We start from the raw sequence: 21,613 nt of genomic DNA, 5'->3' as shown, positions 1-21,613 counted from the left end.
TAAACAGGGATCAATTTATGTGGGTGGGCAGAGAACTAAAAATCTAGCCGGCAAAATAAAAAAATTTGAAAGGAGCCATTTCATTATAAAAATAATTTATTTTTTTATAATAAATTTTGTAAAGCTTTTTATTAGTAATGTATTTTAATTATGTGCTTAATAAAATGTGTTTTTTAACTTTTTTCTTTTTCTTTTTAGATTTTTTTAGCTAGAACTACTACTCCCAGCAAGGAACAGACTGTTCTATGATGGGAGTAGCAGTACCTGTAATAGATTGCAGCCGGTGTCACTTCTGACACCTGCTGTGATCCTCCGGTATAAGCTATAGAAGCTGGCATCCGGCCGCACTACTCTGCTGTGATGTGAAGTTCTCTTCACTTCACAGATTCATATTTCCTGCTGAGAGCTGTGATTGGCCAGATAAGTGTTGGTCACTCACAGCTCTCAGCAGCAAATCTGTGATGTGAAGATAACATATAGTGCCAGGCAGGGGACCAGAGAGCTGCCTCCTCTTCTATAGCTTGTACCAGAGGATCGCAGCGCGTGTCAGGAGTGACACCCGCTGTGATCTGACCTTAACTGCAGGTACTACTACTCCCAATATGGAAATATGGAGCACACACACTCTTCTCCATGCTGGGAGCTGTAGTACCTGCATTAATAGACAGATCGCAACTGGTGTCAGAAGTGACACCTGGGCCATCTATTAGTACAGATACTACAGCTCCCAGCATGGAGCAGAGTGTGCTCCATGTTGGGAGCAGTAGTACCTGCAGTAAGGGACAAATCGCAGCAAGTGTCACTCCTAGCTCACGGCTACAGAGCCGGGAGAACAGCTGATGCTGAGCAGTAGATATACGTTGTATATCTACTGCCCAGCAAGAACTTACAGTGAGCCTGCAATGTGTTTACAGTATACACATTGCAGGCTCACTTAACCCCTTGCTGAGCTGTGCACTATGCGTCAGCCCAGCAAGGAAAGGGTTAGCTTACACTGCTGCACAGTGTAGATTAACCCTTTGGGTTAACAGCCAAAGGCTGTCTGGGCATGCTGGGAGTTGTAGTTTTGCAACAATGGGAGGCTCCCTGTTTGGAAAGACATTGCAATATGGGCGCTCTCCCCAGCAGAGAGCAGCAAAAATGTCCTAACCATTTTTTTGTGTTTTATTTTTCTTCTCGTTTCAGATCCGTGTATGCAGAGGATTACGGTGGATTCGGAGGAACTGGATTTTTTTCCTTTTAATAAAATGGCTAATGAGGGCTGTGGGGGAGTATTTTTTAAAATAAAATAATTTTCCAATGTGTCAGGTTTTTTTTAAATTAAATTTTCAGGCTTAGTAGTGGAAGCTGTCTTATTGATGGAATCCATTACTAAACCAGGGCTTAGCGTTAGCCCCAAAAACAGCTAGTGCTAACCCCCAATTATTACCCCGGTACCCACCATCACAGGGGTGCCAGGATGAGCCGGTACAAACAGGCCCGTAGCGTCAAAAATGGCGCTCCTGGGCCTAGGCGGTAACAGTCTGACATCATTTAGGCTGGGGAGGGCCAGTAACAATGGTCCTCGCCCACCCTGGTAACATCAGGCTGTTACTGCTTGGTTGGTATCTGGCTGTGAATAAAAATACTGGCAACCCTATGCATTTTTTTTTTATTAATAAAAAAATAAATGCATAGGGTTCCCTGTATTTTTATTCACAGCCAGATACCAACCAAGCAGCAACAGCTTGATGTTACCGTGGTGGGCGAGGACCATTGTTACTGACCCTCCCCTTCCTAAATAATGCCAGCCTATTACTGCCTAGGCACAGGAGCGCCATTTTTGACGCTCCAGGCCTGTGGGTACTGGCTCTTCCCAGTACCCCTGTGGCGGTGGGTATCTAGATAATAATTGGGGGTTAGCGCTAGCTGTTTTTGGGGCTAACGCTAAGCCCCGGCTTAGTAATGGATTCCGTCAATAAGACGGCTTTTACTACTAAGCCTGAAAATTAAATTAAGAAAAAAAAATACTCCCCACAGCCCTCATTAACCATTTGAATCCATAAAAAAATCCAATTCACCTGCAGTAGTACTCCGAATCCGCTGTAATCCTCTGCATACACCGATCTGAAACGAGAAGAAAAAAGAAACACAAAAAATTGGTTAGGACGTTTGTAGCGCTCTTCGTTGGGGAGAGCGTCCATAATGCAATGTCTTCCCATACAGAGAGCCTCCAATTGTTGCAATACTATATCTCCCAGCATGCCCAGACAGCCTTTGGCTCACAGCCTCACACCCTTACCAAGCTGGGCTCCTGTGTTTAGCTCCGCCCCCTAATTATGTCATCACTAGGGGGTGGAGCTACACTGACCCAGCGGGGACAGGAAGCGAGGGAGGTAAGTGGACGGAGGTAAGTGGACCTCATGTTCTGTATACAGTATGTGGTGGCCCGTACCCTTGCTGCCCTGTCAGGCAGCCTCCTTCAGTGTCCCCAGGGCCCCAAGCACCTGTTTTCCCCCTGTGCATATGTTCTGCAGTGTATTGTATTATAAAATGTGTTGTATCTTTAAGAGTTATGTCATGTGATTGTTACCCAGGAGGTACCAGTGACAAGGTGATCCCAAGAGTAACCTATGGGCTCCCTGCTAGTCTCCCCCATATAAGCCCTGGGTGGAGCTAGCTTCTCTCTATTCTCTCTTAGCTCCTGCTTCTTGCTGAGGTCCAGTGCAGTCGTGCCTAGTGTGTGTGTCCAGAGTGTTGGAGGCCTCAAAGTCAAGTCCTGCAGCCACCATCCTTTCAAGTAAGCAAAAGTCACAGCTTTACGAGTCAAGTCAGTCCCTGTCATCTGTCAAGTCAGCATAGTCTGCATTCAATTGTCCAGTCCTACTACAAGTCCCAGCAAGCACTTAAGGTCTCTGCATCACTGGTCACCTCCTTGGGCCCTGGCGGAACTGTATAGACTTTACCAACTGTCTACCCTCAGTAAAGCTACCATTGTCCGTAACCTGGCGTTGGAGTCTTTATTGCACCCATGCCTAGCCCAGGATCCAGCGGTATACTTTCAGGTGGTTTTAGGCTAAACCACGCCCTAGCATCACAAATACAAGGGGTTAATGCCATCTGCCCCTAGGGTAACAACATCTGCCCTCATCACACCCCGCTACCACAACTTTTGGCATCCCACAAACAGGATGAGGGTGTGCGCCTTATGTCCTCTCCTTGTCTGAACTGTCTGAACTGTGTCCAATATTGTCTGCAAAAACCACAAACAAATGCGATTTAAGTCTCCGCCAGAAAGTGTATGGGACTTGGCAAATGAAAAATGGTTTACTTGTGACGCTTGTGACATAGTGGGGGAGGTGAAGGAAAGACTGTTATCTGCTACTGTTAAAGTGTACAGAGGTAGTACCTGAAAGGGTTAAGTTGGTCCGGTGTTTCCCACACCCACGAGCGGTCGCAGCTCCCCCCCATCAGTCCCCAACGGTGACACCTTTTCAATCTAGCGAGGAGGAACCAAAGAGCCGCCCTCTGTTTCACAGGAGAAGATTTTGACGACCTGACCAAAACAGGAAGTTCCCTCGGCGCAGCCATATGGGAGGTTCCGGCTGCTGCCTCTGGCTCTGACGCTATACGTCAAGCACTCGCTGCAGCGCAGACTCTGCAAACATCAACAATGTCAGTATTAGGTCTCCGGTGTCATTACCTTCTAGCATTAACCCATTAGTACCTGCAAGTCTGGTCGCAAGACGGATTACAACCGGGTGCCTGCAAAATAGAGGGGGAGCATCCATTACAGTACCCCCATCAGTCAAGTCCAAGCCGCTGCAGCACATCAGCAATCATCTTAAAAGGGAAAGCACCTTATTCTTCTTAAAGCAACAGCGCACTCAAAACTCAACAAGATGTTAGAAACCAGCTCTGCAGATCAACAAGGCGACAGCACACCAGCAGCGAGGTCATCCCCTGCCCCAGCAGCCAGGAACTTGCCAAATCTACCTGCAGTCAGCATCAACAAGCCTGGTGTTCCAGCGTCTGCACCGGTATTCATGTGGAACCCTGTCCTCCCTACCTACAATGGAGAGCCCTTCACCTTGAGGGGTTTCAAAGAGAGTATCCAGAGTTTGTTTGTCTTTTACTCTTTCCCTGCTAATCAACAGGTGCAATTGCTCACAGGACAACTCCAAGGACCAGCACTAGAGGAAGTCTGCACCTGGCCAGCCTCCGAGAAGGCAACTGTAGAGCAGATATTTGAAGAACTGTATCAGGTATTTGAGGCACATTCTCCATCAGGGGTACATCTCCAGCTGTATGAAAGGCGACAAAACCCAGGTGAGACCTTGAAAGCATTTGCCGTAGCCCTACAGAATGCCCTGGAGGCTGTCCAAAAACTAGATGGTATAACTCCCGAGCAGGACAATAAGGTGTTAATGGGCAGATTTATTTATGGGGCTCATAATAAGTGGGTCAAAGCCCAGCTGAGAATGTTATAGCGGTCCAAAACCCCAACTTGTCCTTACCCGCTTTCAAAAGACTGGCTATCCAAGTGATTGAGTCCGGGATTGTGTTAGAGGAAGCTTGTTCGCCCCTTACACCTGTTCTAGAGCCACTAGGGGTGATAGCCAGATCTATATCACCTCCGTCACCAGCCTTCGCCCCAGTGTCCTCTACTTTGCCAGACTACAACCTCAGATTTACAGTGTGTTAGGCAGGACATTGAACCACTGACTAAGGCTGTGAAGGAGCTTGCCACCCAGGCCGCTCCACCTGACCGCCCCTGCCTTGAAAACCTACCCCTGCTCCTGCTCCCCACAATTTCAATTACCGCAATCCTCCATCCGATAGACCCTCTGGGACTCAAATACTCTTTTGCACTTATTGTAACAAATCAGGACATTGGAAAATGCAGTGCTGGGATTTAAACGGATTTCCCCTGAGGTCGCGGACCGGCCCTCAGGAAAACAGACATCAGGTCCAATCCCCGAATGACCTATGTTAGGACTCTCACTTTATGTCACTTTCTGCACCTATGTAAAAGTTATTGTAGAAGGTGTACCGTTGGAGGCATGGATAGATACAGGGTCACAAGTGTCTACTATACCTAAAAGTGTTTTCTATCAGCATTGGGATGATAGTTTATTGTGTGAGCCTGATGGTGTTGACTTCCGAGTAGTTGCGGGTAATGGGCAACAAGTCCCCAGACATGGATACTGGGAGCAAACCATTCAGTTGGGTGAGCATGTACTTACCGGACAGGGAGTGATTGTAACTAATGTGACAGATAAGGGGTCTGCCGAGTTTATATTGGGGATGAATTATGAAGAATTGTTTCATTGAAGTGTTAGATGCCTTGCAGAAGTTTGCCAACAAGCAAGGTGAAATCTGCAGAGTACGAGTTCAAGACATCAGGTCGGTGACCTTACAACCCAACACGGAGACCATCATCTGGTGTTGTGCACATCCCGGAGTCAAGAATAGGGACTATGAAGCCCTGCTGGAACCTATGCAATTGGAAGATCGTCCTCTTGTACGAGCTGCGAGAGGCCTTGTCACTGTCACCAATGGGAGAGTCCCGGTGCGGTTAGTAAACCTGTCTGATTCTGCTACTGTCTTACCCAAATACACTCCTGTAGCCCAGCTGTACCTCCTAGAGTCGAAAGACATTGTGACAGGACCTCTGGTGGCACCACAGCGTGCAGCTCAAGTGGCCGAAGGAGCCAGTGTGAGCCCTCCAGAGCCCTGGTGGGCGCAACTACAGGTGGCAGACGACACTACCCCAAGTGACCAAGTCAAAGGAATCATCAATGTTGCCAGGAGGTACCATGAGGCTTTTAGCAAGCACCTCACAGACTTCGGGCAGACTTCAATGATTCAGCACCGTATCCTCACAGGTGACAGCCCACCTTTCAAGGAAAGACACCGTCCGGTGGTGCCTGGCATGTATCAGACTGGCTGACATGAAAGAGGCAGCACCATCTCCTCCAGCCGTCAGACCTGTAAGAGAGTACGTCCCAAGGGATGGGATCCATCCATCTATGGATTTTCCCATGTTTTCTCCAAGTCAGCCTGCGATCTTCTGTGTCTCACCAACCCCGGGTCCGGTCCAACTGACACTAATCTCCACACCAGTCCCAGTCTTGTCACTGTTGGCTCCAGCTTATACCCCCGTCTCTAGAGTGCCGACCCTGTTACCAGTCTCTCCAATACTGCTTCCAGCAACTCTGAATACAACTAGCTCCCAAGTTCACTGAGGAAGAGCCAGCTGCCATTCCAGAGGTTCCAAGAGCTCCCGAAGACGAAGGCGCTCCAGATTCTCCAGAAGTGATGTTGCGCAGGTCCCAAAGGTCAACAAAAGGACAAATACCCGCAAGGTAAAAAGATTAGCTCACAATATAGTGTATAAGGTTGTTACGTCATGCGCTCCAGCCACACACGCTGGCCGTGAGAGCATGGTCCCCTTTGCCAACAGGGCTGGGAATCGCATTGCGGGACGCGCCCGCATGCGAGCCCCAGTCCATCACTCTCCGGCTGTTTCTCCTGCCTCTGCCTCTCTGCTCCAGCATGCATGTCCCCGTCCCCTAAGGTGCGCGCGCCGGAGTTTTAAGATTTAAAGGGCCAGTACGCTCATTAGTTTAATCCACCTGTGGCTCATTTATAAATTCCTCCACCCTGATCAGTTCCCTGTCAGATCTTTGTTGCCTTGTGCCTTTGAGAAAGCGTTCCTCTGTATTGCCTTGCCGTGTATCAGATCTCATGCTCTTGGGACTTAACCTTGCTCCTATGCCGCCTGCCTACTGAACTCCTGCTTCGCTTTGACTACACTACTGTGCCGCCTGCCCTGACCTTCTGCTATGCAGACTACGAGTTGCCTTATCCCTCCTGTGCCTCGCATCTCCTCAGCCGCCTGTGTGTGCCGCAGCAAGTCCATCCCGCTTTGCGGAGGGCTCTGGTGAAAACCAGCGGCACCTTAGACTCCGCTCCCTCGTACGGTCCGAGTCAGGCAGAGTACATTATGCAGAGGTAAAATTGTTATATAGTATCACACTACTTGTTGAGTTCTGGGGAGAAGTGTTAAGTACTGAAGGGGCCCCAGCAGCCAAAGCATTGGGTAGATAGCCTCCGGCAGCCCAATCTGCAAACTTGTGTGTATTAGTGGTCTAAAATGTGTTCCTAGAGCAGTTACAAAGCTCATTAATCCCATGTGTTGACCTAACTTAAAGAGCATGTATGGACATTTTTTTTACCTTGTTCTATAACCAGACCTGTGAAGAACATTTTGCATAATGCCCCAAGAACTGTCACTAGGCCCCAGTGGCCTCTTCCCTCCAGGACTGGGCATCAAGGACAACTGTATTTAAGAGAGGGAGTTTGTGGTAGCCCAGTACGGGATATGTTGCCCCGTACCCTTACTGCCATGTGAGGCAGCCTCCTTCAGTGTCCACAGGGCTTCTTGCACCTGTTTCCCCACTGTACATATGTTCTGCAGTGTATTGTATTATATAATGTGTTGTATCTTTAAGAGTTATGTCAAGTGATTGTTACCCAGGAGGTGCCAGTGACCAGGTGTTCCCAAGAGTGACCTATGGGCTCTTGCTAGTCCCCCCCCCCCCCCCCCCATGTAAGCCCTGGATGGAGCTAGCTTCTCTCTCTTCTTTCTTAGCTCTTGCTTCCTGCTGAGGTCAAGTGCAGTCAGGCCTAGTGTGTGTGTCCAGAGTGTTGGAGGCCTCAAAATCAAGTCCTGCAGCCACCATCATTCCAAGTAAGCTAAAGTCAGAGCTTTATGAGTCAAGTCAAGTCAGTCCCTGTCATCTGTCAAGTCAGCGTGGTCTGCATTCAATTGTCCAGTCCTACTACCAGTCCCAGCAAGCCCTTGAGGTCTCTACGTCACTAGTAAACTCCTTGGGCCCTGGCTGAACTGTATAGACTTTACCAACTGTCTACCTTCAGTAAAGCTACCGTTGTCCGCAACTTGGCGTCGGAGTCTTTATTGCCCCCGTGACTAGCCCAGGATCCAGCGGTATACCTTCGGGTGGTTTTAGGCTAAACCATGCCCTGGCATCACAAATACAAGGGGTTAATGCCATCTGCCCCTAGGGTAATAACATCTGCCCTCATCCCACCCCACTACCACAAGTATATACAGCTATCTATAGATAGCTGTATATACTGTATACTGCCCAAAGGGGCTATAGGAGCAGGGAGTCCCATCAGTATAGTGACTGGATTCCCAGCTCCTGTATAGTATAAATGGGTACACTATGCACTCCTGTATACTATACTGCTGGGGGAGGTGAGTAGTGATGCTATACATCACTCCTCATCTCCTTACACCGGACTCAGCATCTGACCCACAGGGTACAAATTTGTCTGTTTCCAAACACCAGGAAAAACATCAGAAAAAAATGCCAAAATGCAGGAAAAAGCTTTTTGCTGGTGGAAAAAAAAACTTCAGTGGAATCCTAACCTAATGGTAATTCACCATTAATGCCATTAAAGGCTCACACTTGGGCTTAACCAGCTGCAGATCAGTCCAGGAAAAAAAAATCTGAGTTACAGCGGATTTTCCTGCAAATTTGGGGCAAATCAGGGCTATGTGAACATTGCTGTATTCTAAGTTACTGTAGGTGATAGAAAATATATTAGAGATTTGTATTATTTATAATTTCTTTATGTACAACCACCTGATCCCTATTATTTTAAAACTCCTTTCATATATGCCCAGGCTAAGTTTCCACTTGGGTTTTTTTCTGGCAGTTTTTGGAATACTGCCACTGCAGTTTTTGAGCCAAAGCCAGAAATATATTCAAAAGGAATAGGACATATAAAGGAAGGAATAACACTTCTCCTCCCTTATGGATCCACTTCTGACTTTGGCTCAAAAGCTGCAGGGGCAGTTTCCCAAAAACTGCCAGAAAAAAACCAAGTGGAAACTTAGCCTTAAAAAAAAAATAAAAAAAAAAGCTGTAACTCACCTTCAACTGCTCCCCCCAGAGCAGCCAATATCAGTCTCCTGCAGTTTTATGTGTTGGGCCCCAAAACCAGGAAAAAGAGCGGGGCTTTAGGACAGGAGACCGAAACTGACGGTACTGAGGTAGTGGGGGAATATTTTAATGGTGACAGCTTGGGCATATAGGATACATAAAAAATGTGGCCGGAGCTTTATTAGCTGTCCTTACTGAATCCTCTACTATATTTAACTATTTTTATTATACAAGATGTGTAAGGTACACTTACCGTGCCATCATCATCTTCAAGCAAGGTCTGTCCATTATGTGTATCTTTAACCACGGCACCAATGGGTACTCGACTGTCAGATGGGTTTTCCAACCAGACATGTTCCCCCTATAATCATATAATGCATAATGCTACAAGTAAGCAAGATTGTGAAGCACAGGTTTTAATAATTACCTATACTAAATACTTCTAAGCAATAATAGATACACAAACATATTTAGGGTCAGTCAAAAATAATAATTTGCAATGCAGATTACAGATTACAGTTCATTCAACATTTCATTTTTGGAATTGATAACTTTCTACACAAAGTGAGGGGTGGCACAGGGGCAGAAGTCATCTTGTCAAGGTGACTTGTGTTCAGAGTGTCTTTCCTGCAATCGAAACAAATCAAAAAAATGTTGCAGTATCTTGTAATACATTTTTTGATTTGCATCTGCATCACTAGAGTAATACGGCTACTCAAATTTACTGCAATAGAAAGAAATTCTGCAAAGATTAAAATTTGTGATATGTCTTCTGCTGTCTCATTTAACAGCCAAAGTAATTTAAGAGTAAGGCTATGTTCACAGTGTAAAATTTAAGGTGTATTTTCTTTTATTGCAGCTCAGTTCCATTAAAGTGATTGAAGATAAGTTGTAATACCACACACAACCTAATGACATGCGTAGCACTGTTTTGGAAGAAATTAGCTCTGTTTTTCTAATCCTGCAAAGTCCCTTTAAGAGTCTGAATGGCAGGTCGGTGCCCGATCAGCATATTTGCAGGGCATCAATTGGTTTCTATGGCAGCGGGATGCATTAACTAAGCCTCCGTGCCTGCCACAGGGCGATCTACTAATAGAGTCTGCCTTTGGCAGAATCTACTAGCAGTGTGCAGATCTAAGTGATCAATTATTTGCATTGCTTATAAACGTCCCTAGAGGAAATAATAAAAAATAAATAAAATAAAAATGTTTTGTTTTTAAATATAAGTAAGAAAATAATGAAGAGGGATCAGAAAGTCCCATCTAAACCAATAAAAATTACAGATCACTTTGCAAAAAATGAGCACTTAAACAACCCCATAGGCAGAAAAATAAAAGTTATAGGGGTCAGAATATTGTGATTGATGTGTACTTATTTTGTTGAAAATAAGTCTAACTGTTTTAACCTCATAAGGACAAAGGAATACAGGTACGCCCTTGGTCCCCAATACTTAAGGACCAAGAGCATACCTGTACACCCCGGCCCCACTCCCGAAGTTTATACTGCACTCACAAGCTGAGTGCGCTTCATGCCTGGTGGGTCCTGGCAGCCACGGTTAATGCCGAACATCGATGATCGGGCCAATGCCCGGCATTAACCCTTTAGACGCTGCGAACAAAGTTGAACACAGAGTCTAAATGCGGGATTTAACATTGCCGGTTAGCTCAGGGAGCTTATTGGGACATCCGCTGCAAAATCACAGGTCCCAATCAGCTAAGTGGACAGCGGGAGGGCCCTTACCTGCCTTCTCGCCATGCAATCGGTGCTATGATGCTGCAGCCAGCTTTTGCAGGCTAGAGAAGCAGAGCGCCGATAACACTGATCATTGCTGAGCATTGAGTATGCAATTGCAAGATTGCATTTTATAGCCCACCCCTATGAGGACTGAGAAAAAGTGAAAAGTGTAAAAAAATTTAATAAAGTGTGAATAAGCCCTTCCCCTAATAAAAGTTTGAATCACCCCATTTCCCATTTTTATAAAATAATGTAAACAAAAATAAACATATGTGGTATCACCGTGTGAGTAATTGTCCGAACAATTAAAATTAAATTGATTAAACTGCACAGTTGATGGTGTACAGGTAAAAAAAAAAAACACCAAACACCATTTCATATACCATAAAAAAATTAATAAAAAGCGATCGAAAAGTCCCATCAAAACATATATGGTAGAGATAAAAACTACAGACCACAGTGAACAAAAAATAACCCTCATATAGCCCTGTAATGCGGAAAAATAAAAAGTAATAGGGGTCAGAAAAGGACAATTTTAAGCATACTAATTTTGGTGCGTGTAGATAAAGGGGTATTCCGGCTTTATAAGATGTATGATCGCAGGGGTCCCGCCACCAGGGACCCCGGTGATCTCTGTGCAGCCCCCGACATTCTGTGCCAGGTGCTGCCTCCGAGACGGAGATGTGATGTTATGGCCATGACCCCTAGTGCCGTCACACCACGCCCCCTCTATTCATGTCTATGGGAGGGGGTGTGACAGCTGTTGCGCCCCCTCCCATAGGCATGAATGGAGGGGGCGTCGTGTGATGTTACTAGGGGCGGAGCTGTGACTTCACGTCTCTGTCTCGGATACAGCACCTAGGGGCTGCACCGAGATCGCGGGGGTCCCCCTTTGGATAGGGGATAAGATGTATAAAGCCGGAATATCCCTTTAAATAGAAGTAAAATAAAATAAAACCTATATGAATTGGGTATCGTTGTAATGTTATGGACCTAAAAAATAAAGATAAGGTGTCATGTTTACCGAAAAGTGCACTGCGTAGAAACCGAAGCCCCCAAAACTTACAAAATGGTGTTTTTTTTCAAATTTCACCCCACAAATAATGTTTTTTTTTTTTGCTGTAGATTTTATTATAAAATAATTGAGGTCATTACAATGTGCAATTGGTGACGCAAAAAGCAAGCCCTTATATGGGTCTGTAGGTGGAAAATTGAAAACACTATGATTTTTAGAAGGGGAGGAGGAAAATATGAAAGTGCAAAAAACTAAAATTGGCCTGGTTCTTAAAGGGGTACTCCGCCCCTAGACATCTTATCTCCTATCCAAAGGATAGGGAATAAGATGTCTGATTGCAGGCGTACCACCGGTGGGGACCCCCGCGATCTCGGCTGTGGCACCCCACTGTCATCACTGCACAGAGCAAACTCGCTCTGTGCGAAAGGGCCGGAGCATTGTTTCGTCAAAGCTCCGCCCCCTCGTGATGTCAAGGAGCACCACCACGCCCCCTCCCATAGACTTGTATTGAGGGGGCAGAACGTGAAGTCATGAGGGGGCGAGTTTGCTCTGTGCAGTGATGACAGCAGGGTGCCGCAGCCGAGATCACAGGGGTCCCGCCGCTGGGGATCCTTTGGATATGGGAAAAGATGTCTAGGGGCAGAGTACTCCTTTAACCTCTTAAGGACCAAGGACATACCATTACATCCTGAGCCCGCTGCCGTTCTATAACGCGGGGCCAGTCATAGCAGGTCGGGCTCAGCACCTAGCAACGGGAGGGACCCGCACTGATCACGGTGACGCACGCTATTAACCCTTTGGACGCGGTGTTCAAAGTTGATCGCCGCGTCTAAAGTGAAACTAAACTACGCCCTGGCTAGCTCAGCGGGCTGTTCGGGATTACCACCGCGAAATCGCAGCATCCCGAACAGCTGTAGGACAGAAGGAGGGTCCCTTACCTTGCCTCCTGTTGTACGATTGCCGAATGACTGCTCAGTGCCTGAGATCCAGGCATGAGCAGTCAAGCGGCAGAATCATTGATCAATGGTTTCCTATGAGAAACCATTGATCAATGTAAAAGATCAGTGTGTACAGTGTTATAGTCCCCTATGGGAGCTATAACATTGCAAAAAAAAAGTGAAAAAAAAAAAAAGTGAATAAAGATCATTTAACCCCTTCCCTAATAAAAGTTTGAATCACCCCCCCTTTTCCTATAAAAAAAAAAAAAACAGTGTCAATAAAAATAAACATATGTGGTATCGCCGTGTGCGGAAATGTACGAATTATAAAAATATATTGTTAATTAAACCGCACGGTCAACGGCGTACGCGCAAAAAAAAATCCCAAAGTCCAAAATAGTGTATCTTTGGTCACTTTTTATACCATGAAAATATGAATAAAAAGTGATCAAAAAGTCCAATCAATACAAAAATTGTACCGCTAAAATCATGGCGCAAAAAATTAACCCTCATACTTCCCCATACGCAAAAAAATAAAAACGTAATAGGGGTCAGAAAATGACAATTTTAAACGTATAAATTTTACTGCATGCAGTTATGAATTTTTCCAGAAGTACGACAAAATCAAACCTACATAAGTAGGGTATCATTTTAATTGTATGGACCTACGGAATAAAGAGAAGGTGTAATTTTTACTTAAAAATGTACTGCGTAGAAACGGAAGCACCCAAAATTGTGTTTTTTCTTCAATTTTGACGCACATTAATTTTTTTTCCGTTTCGGCATAGATTTTTGGGTAAAATGACTAATGTCATTACAAAGCAGAATTGGTGGCGCAAACAATAAGCCATCATATGGATTTTTAGGTGCAAAATTGAAAGAGTTAAATGATTTTTTGAAAGGTAAGGGTGCGTTCACATTGAGCAAATCAAGAGGAATTCACGCAGAAAAATATTACGTGCTGGAAAAATAATTTTCTTTTTGCGCGAAATGTGCGCTGAATTTGCGCGGAATTGCGTGTGGAAATGGGGGAGAGAGAAATGAAGGTTTTTTCAGCCATTTCCACATGAATTCTACGCGAATTCCACGCAAATTCTGCACAAATTCCGCGCGAAAACAATGTCGGGCGGAATTTTTTTTACCATTGACTTCTATTGATTTCTGCTAGCGGATTCCGCTTGAATAAAGAACATGTTCTTTCTTCAAGCGGAAAGGAATTCAGCGTCGGAATTCCGCTAGCAAAATTTCCAATGTGTGAACAGGACAGCAGAAAAAGCATTAAAGTCAATGGGCAGAGGAGATGTGCATTAATTTGGAGCGGAGAATTCAAGAGCAATTATTTGAGTAAATTCCTATTGAATTACTCAGTGTGAACGCACCCTTAGGAGGAAAAAATTTACGTGCAAAAACAGAAAAACCCCTGGTCCTTAAGGGGTTAAGGCTAAAATGGGCTTGGTCCTTAAGGGGTTAAAAGTAGTACATTTTATGGTAAAATGAAATGTGTCATTAGAAAATACAGCTAGTCTGGAAAAAAAACAATTCCCCTGGCTCTGTGGATGGAAAAATAAAAGTAATGTCTCTTGAAATGCAAGGAGGAAAAAACAAAAAACACCATCATTAAAACCTGGCTTGGTCATGAAAGCGTTAAGTAAACATTGCATGGTCCACTTTATATTTATATCCAAAATATTATACATCATAATTTTTCAATAATTAAGAATGACTGTAGTTGAAAGTCTTATAAATACAATTGGTGGCATCTTGATCTACTGTATAAAATGCTGTACAGAAATACAGTATTTTATATGCTGCATTGTGATCAAAACTGTTCCCCTACTGGTTGGCATATCTCCGACTGCACTGCCACTGAGTATAAAAGTCATATGAAATTAACTTTGATGTACACTTGTTAACTTTGTTATCTTATGTTATATTGTTATGGAAACATAATACAGAAATATAATTTAAACAGGATAAACTGTGGCTTTAAGGAAATGGGAAACACCCCTGATACACTCATCAATATGTATCAGGCGATAATGTTATATTTACTTACGCACAAGGTAAACACATCTGTCAGTCTAATATTTAACGTCTCTATAACTGAGGATTAGATAATTTTCTTGTCAACATAGCTGTATTTTTTGCCGAACCAATTACAATTTTTTATATGCCATCATTTCTGGATACATATAATTTATCAAATAACCTTAATTATATATGTATATAAACAACAACAAAAAACGTGGTCTCAAATGGCTGGAGGTGCTCAACCCCAAATGCAGTTGTGCATTTATACTGGGGGAGCAGATCCTGCCCTTGTAGTCCGTTGCTAGGGGCGATCCCCAACATAAAAATGCATACAATGGAGGATGCCTGCAGTAGACTAGAAGTGCCACAATAGAATCCTACACCAGATAAACGGTGTGGATGTGTAACAATTAGAATAATACAATACAGGAATTTAGGTGCACTACTGTGGTAGATGTATACAATGACATTGGCTATCCCTCAACACTGATGTTAAAATTGAGACATTCGTCAGTGTATCCTTATATGAAGGACACACCAGAGCTGTAATTGCCCACTGGCCCCTGGTTTTTGCTTTTCACACACAGGTAGGTTAGCGTTAGGTCCCGTGCCATCTGAGAAACCTTGGCATCGGTGTGCGGGCTCTGGTGTGTCCTTCATATAAGGATACACTGGCGAATGTCTCAATCTTAACATCAGTGTTGAGGGATAGCCAATGTCATTGTATACATCTATCACAGTAGTGCACCTAAATTTCTGTATTGTATTATATATGTATATATCTTACTTTTTTTTTCTAAATAAAAATCACATTATGTCTTTTTTTAATTTTTTATTTTATACATAACAAGTTAATCCCATTTTATGACAAGGTACATTTACACTACATATTTGCAATTCAGCTGCAGGATCAGGCAGGGGAATTTAAAAACCGTCCGTACTGCATCCCATTCATTTGAAGAATGAAAGTCTGGTCGGCTAAAAGTGGTAAAAAAGCAGATGCTGATGCGTTTAGGGGGATTATTGGGACTTCTGCAGCGCAATCCCAGGGTCCCAATCAGTTAAGATGACAAACGGAGGTCACTAAGCTTCCCCCATTGTCACTCTGACTTTTCAGTCTGCCTCGGTAGGCTGAGCGCCAATAAGGCTGGAATTCCACTGAGGTTTTTCAGGCAAAAACACTGATAAAAACGCCCATTTTGCCGCACGCCGTTTTTTCTGTGAAAAAATGCTGCAGCCAGATGTTAGCTGTAAGTCAATAGTGAACTGCAAAATGCCAGATCCACTTGGCATTTTTAACTTTGGCATTTTTGCCGGTGGTTTTTATTCTTTTTTGGACTTTAGCGATCCAAAAAAGTGATGAAGATACCTTTTTTAATAAAATTTCATAGGGTCCGATAAAAAAAATTATAAAAAAGATACAGTAGTGATAGAAAAAATTGTATTTAACAAAATTTATCTTTTTTATAACAAAATTTTTATAAATTTTTAAACAGGGATCAATTTATGTGGGTGGCAGGACTAAAAATATAGCCGACAATAAAAATTTAGAAAGGGGCCATTTAAATGTAAAAATAATATATTTTTTATAATTAATTTTGTTAAAATTTTTATTAATAATGGATTTTAATAATGTGTTGAATAAAATGTGTGTGTGTGTGTTTTAATTTTTTTCACTTTATTTTTTACATTTTTGTAGGTAGTACTACTACTTCCATCATGGAACACGGTTCCATGAAGGGAGTAGTAGTACCTGTACTAATAGACAATGTTATGATCCTCTGGTACTAGCTATAGAAGCAGCGGCAGCCGCACTTTTCTGGTCCCCTGCCGGCACTATACTCCGCTGTGATGTGAAGTTCTCTTCACATCACAGATTCATATTTCCCGCTTAGAGCGGCCACTCACAGCTCTCAGCGGCATATTTACGAATCTGTGATGTGAAGATAACCTCACATCACAGCGGAGTATAGTGCTGGGCAGGGGACCAGACAAGTGCAGTGTGCCGCCGCTTCTATAGCTAATACCAGAGGATCGCAGGATCTTAACTGCAGGTACTTCTACTCCCAACATGGAGCACACTCTGCTCAATGCTGGGAGCTGTACTACCTGCATTAATAGACAGATCGCAATGGGTGTCAGAAGTGACACTCGCTGTGATCTGTCTATGAGTACACATACTACAGCTCCCAGCATTGAGCAGAGTAAGCTCCATGTTGGGAGCAGTAGTACCTGCAGTAAGGGACAGATCACAGCAAGTGTCACTCCTGACACCTGTTTGGATCATCCTGATGTGAATTTCGGGACTCAGCTGAGCTCACTGCTACAGATCCGGGAAAACAGCTGATACTGAGCAGTAGATAACGTCATATATCTACTGCCAAGCAAGAACTTACAGTGAGCCTGCACTGTTTGTGTAGCTCCGTCCCTATTGATTACATCATTAGGGGCAGAGCTACAAACGGGAGCCAGGCTGATAAGTCTGAGGCTCTGTTCACATTGTCCGTTTTGTATAATGTGAGCAGACCTTTCTGGCAGTGTCCTCCCAGACAGGGAGACTCCAGCTGGTGCTAAACTACAACTCTCAGCATGCCCAGACAGCCAAAGGCTGTCTGGGCATGCTGGGAGTTATAGTTTTGCCCCAATTGGAGGCTCTCTGTTTGGCAAGACATTGCATTATGGTCACTCTCCCCAGCGTAGACCATCAAAAATGTCCTACCCAATTTTTTTTTCTTCTCGTTTTAGATACGTGTATGCAGAGGATTACGGTGGATGAACTGGATTTTTTTTCTTTTCATAAAATGGCTAATGAGGGCTGTGGGGGAGTGTTTTTTTAAATAAAATAATTTTACCAATGTGTCGTATTTTTTTTTTTTCAAATTGAATATTCAGGCTTAGTAGTGGAAGCTATCTTATTGACGGAATCCATTACTAAGCCAGGGCTTATCGTTTGCCCCAAAAACAGCTAGCGCTAACCCCCAATTATTACACCGATACCCATCGCCACCGGGGTGCCGGGAAGAGCCGGTACCAACAGGCCCGGAGCATCAAAAATGGTGCTTCTGGGCCTAGGTGGTAACAGGCTGGCGTTATAGCCTGGGAAGAGCGATTAACAATGATCCTTGCCCACCCTGGTAACGTCAGGCTGTAGCTGTTTGGTTGGTATCTGGCTGTGAATAAAAATACGGGGAACCCTATACGTTTTTTTTTCTTCATAAATAAATAAAAAACGCATAGGGTTCCACGTATTTTTATTCTCAGCCAGACACCAACCAAGCAGCAACAGCCTGATGTTACCAGGGTGGGCGAAGACCATTGTTACTGGTCTTCCCCTTCCTAAATAATGCCAGCCTGTTACCACCTAGGCCCAGGAGCACCATTTTTGACACTCCGGGCCTGTTGGTACCGGCTCTACCTGGCACTCCTGAGGCGGTGGGTAGCGGGGTAATAATTGGGGGGTTAGTGCTCGCTGTTTTTGGGGCTAACGCTAAGCCCCGGCTTAGTAATGGATTCCATCAATAAGACGGCTTCCACTACTAAGCCTAAAAATTTAATTTAAAAAAAACACGACACATTGCAAATTTTTTTAAAACACTCCCCCACAGCCCTCGTTAACCATTTTATTAAAAGAAAAAAAATCCAGTTCATCCGCCGTAATCCATCAAATCAGCTGTAATCCTCTGCATACATGGATCTGAAATGAGAAGAAAAAAACCCACAAACAAATTGGTTAGGACATTCTTGGCGCTCTCCGCTTGGCAGAGCCCATAATACAATGTCTTCCCAAACAGGGAGTCTTCAATTGGGGCAAAACTACAACTCCCAGCATGCCCAGACAGCCTTTGGCTGTCTGGGCATGCTGGGAGTTGTAGTTTAGTACCAGCTGGAGTATCCTTGTCTGGGAGGACACTGCCAGAAGGATCTGTTCATATTATACAAAATGTTGTTTTTGAATCTGACAGCTGTATAGCTGTATATTCTGTATACCACCCAATAGGGCTATAGGAACAGGGAGTCATGTCAGTCTGGTGACGGAATTCCCGGCTCCTGTACAGTATACACAGGTACACTATGCACCCCTGTATACTATACGGCCGGCCGGGGGAGGTGAGCAGTGATGCTATACATCCCTCCTTACACTTTGTGGACCGGGCGCTCAGCATCCGACCCACAGAGTGGTACCCTGAAGGTAGTAAGAAAACTGCCACAGGGGACAAAACTGGCTGTTTCCACACACCAGGAAAAACACCAGAAAAACTGCCAAAATGCAGGGAAAATCAGTGGCAGTTTTCCTGGCATTTTTGCTGGTGGGAAAAAACCTCAGTGGAATCCTAGCCTAACACTGATCAATGCTTTCTATTGCTTGTAATGATCCCCTAAATGGGGACTAAAAAGTAGTGAATAAAATAAAACACATTTTTTTTAATAGTGACTAAGTCCCTCTCCAAATAAAATGTTAAATAATCTCTATTTTCCAAATAAAGAAATATAAACAAAAAAAAATAACACATTTGGTATTGCTATGTGCGGAAATTTTAAATTTGTCTTTGGAATTTCTTCACTAAGCACCTGTTCTTCCTGAGACTTCTAACTATGCATTAGCATTCCGCTCCGTCTCCATAGCACAGCGCTGTAGAATCACATTACGCTGCATGTAACACTGGAGACAAAAGCTATAGAGATGGAGTGGGAAACTCCATCTCATAATCCACAGTTATAATCAGTAGGGAGAAAAGGCGCTAGGTGAAGGTATTCCGGCAACAAATTCAAAATGAAAGTGAAAGTGCTGCACTATAGTAATTTTTCATAAAAGTGCCCACAACATTGGGAATGAAGCGGGAATGAAAGTTTAAGAAGCACTGCCCTAAACCCTTATCTATGTAAAGGAGAAGTCTCATGGAGAACTATATGCGGACATTATGCCTGGGCTGCCAAAATATAATAAAAACTGGGACCACCGGAACCAGGCATAAGACGGAAGCGGAGGTGTGGAGCGCGATACCGGGACACCGAGGGAGCGGCGGCAGGTGAGTCCAGTTTGTTGTTTTATATTCTGGCCGCCCGAGCATAGTGGCCGCACAATTTTATATTCTGGCCGCCCGAGCTTAGTGGCTGCACAAATTGCTCCATGAGTCTTACATATCCACATATATGAACCATTTGGATGCCAAAATGACACTGCCAGCACATTATACATATACATTGTAAGAATTTTCTTGAGTATTCTCCAAATATATGCATAAACGTGACGACACAACCTAATCTCTGTAAAGGTACTTTATTACTTTAGTTATAAATGTGTTGGATAGGAATTTTTGCTGTTCAATGGTCACAACATAAATTTCAAAGTCAAAGTATGCTATGTAATAGCTTTGGTCATAAATAGCTTTCTGCTATGAAGAACAAAGGTGTGATCTGCTAGAGGTCCCATTAACACTGCAGAATTTCTGCCCGGAGATATTCTGGACAGTGGGCGCTTATGAAATGAATGCACCAACAGACATGCTGTCACGATGCCGGCTGGCAGGAGGTGGATCCTCTGTGCCAGAGAGGGATTGGCGTGGACCGTGCTAGTGGACCGGTTCTAAGTCACTACTGGTGTTCACCAGAGCCCGCCGCAAAGCGGGATGGACTTGCTGCAGCGGTAGTGACCAGGTCGTATCCACTAGCAACGGCTCAACCTCTCTGACTGCTGAAGATAGGCGCGGTACAAGGGAGTAGACAGAAGCAAGGTCGGACGTAGCAGAAGGTCGGGGCAGGCAGCAAGGATCGTAGTCAGGGGCAACGGCAGGAGGTCTGGAACACAGGCTAGGAACACACAAGGGAACGCTTTCACTGGCACAATGGCAACAAGATCCGGCGAGGGAGTGCAGGGGAAGTGAGGTATACATAGGGAGTGCACAGGTGAACACACTGATTAGAACCACTGCGCCAATCAGCGGCGCAGTGGCCCTTTAAATCGCAGAGACCCGGCGCGCGCGCGCCCTAGGGAGCGGGGCCGCGCGCGCCGGGACAGGACCGACGGAGAGCGAGTCAGGTACGGGAGCCGGGGTGCGCATCGCGAGCGGGCGCCACCCGCATCGCGAATCGCATCCCGGCTGGAGGCGGTATCGCAGCGCACCCGGTCAGTGGATCTGACCGGGGCGCTGCGGGAGCGAGAGTGTAGCGAGCGCTCCGGGGAGGAGCGGGGACCCGGAGCGCTCGGCGTAACAGTACCCCCCCCCCTTGGGTCTCCCCCTCTTCTTGGAGCCTGAGAACCTGAGGACCAGATTTTTATCTAGGATATTGTCCTCAGGTTCCCAGGATCTCTCTTCAGGACCACAGCCCTCCCAGTCAACCAAAAAGAAGGTTTTTCCTCTGACCTTTTTGGAGGCCAGTATCTCCTTTACAGGAAAGATGTCTGAAGAACCGGAGACAGGAGTGGGAGAGATAAGTTTAGGAGAGAAACGGTTGATGATGAGTGGTTTAAGAAGAGAAACGTGAAAGGCATTAGGAATACGAAGAGAAGGAGGGAGAAGAAGTTTATAAGAGACAGGATTAATCTGGCACAAAATTTTGAAAGGACCAAGATAGCGTGGTCCCAATTTGTAGCTGGGAACACGGAAGCGGACATATTTAGCGGAGAGCCATACCTTGTCTCCGGGAGTAAAAATGGGGGGAGCTCTTCTTTTCTTATCAGCAAACTTCTTCATGCGTGATGAAGCCTGTAAGAGAGAATTTTGGGTCTCTTTCCATATGGTGGAAAGATCGCGAGTTATTTCATCCACAGCGGGTAAACCAGAGGGCAAGGGAGTAGGGAGGGGGGGAAGAGGGTGACGGCCGTACACCACGAAAAATGGGGATTTGGAAGAAGATTCAGAAACTCTGAAGTTATACGAGAATTCGGCCCATGGTAGAAGATCTGCCCAGTCATCCTGGCGGGAGGAAACAAAATGCCG

At 44.8% G+C, this 21,613-nt stretch overlaps 1 protein-coding gene across 7 annotated transcripts in view; it reads right to left on the bottom strand.

Annotated features, from left to right (window-relative positions):
- Nucleotides 1-21,613, bottom strand: part of MYO7B (myosin VIIB) — a 222,068-nt gene that overhangs the window by 147,772 nt on the left and 52,683 nt on the right. For all 7 annotated transcript variants that reach the window (XR_008891050.1, XM_056564675.1, XM_056564676.1 and 4 more), the window contains one exon: nt 9,211-9,318. Coding sequence is in view for 6 of the 7 variants with exons in the window: in XM_056564675.1 (XP_056420650.1) it covers nt 9,211-9,318 (108 nt within the window). In the remaining variant the exon portion in view is untranslated. The remainder of the gene's footprint in view (nt 1-9,210; nt 9,319-21,613) is intronic.

The sequence above is a fragment of the Hyla sarda genome, chromosome 3, assembly GCF_029499605.1.
Source record: "Hyla sarda isolate aHylSar1 chromosome 3, aHylSar1.hap1, whole genome shotgun sequence".
In the NCBI taxonomy this organism is placed as follows: Eukaryota; Metazoa; Chordata; class Amphibia; order Anura; family Hylidae; genus Hyla; species Hyla sarda.
This window is presented reverse-complemented; position numbering and strand designations above follow the sequence as displayed.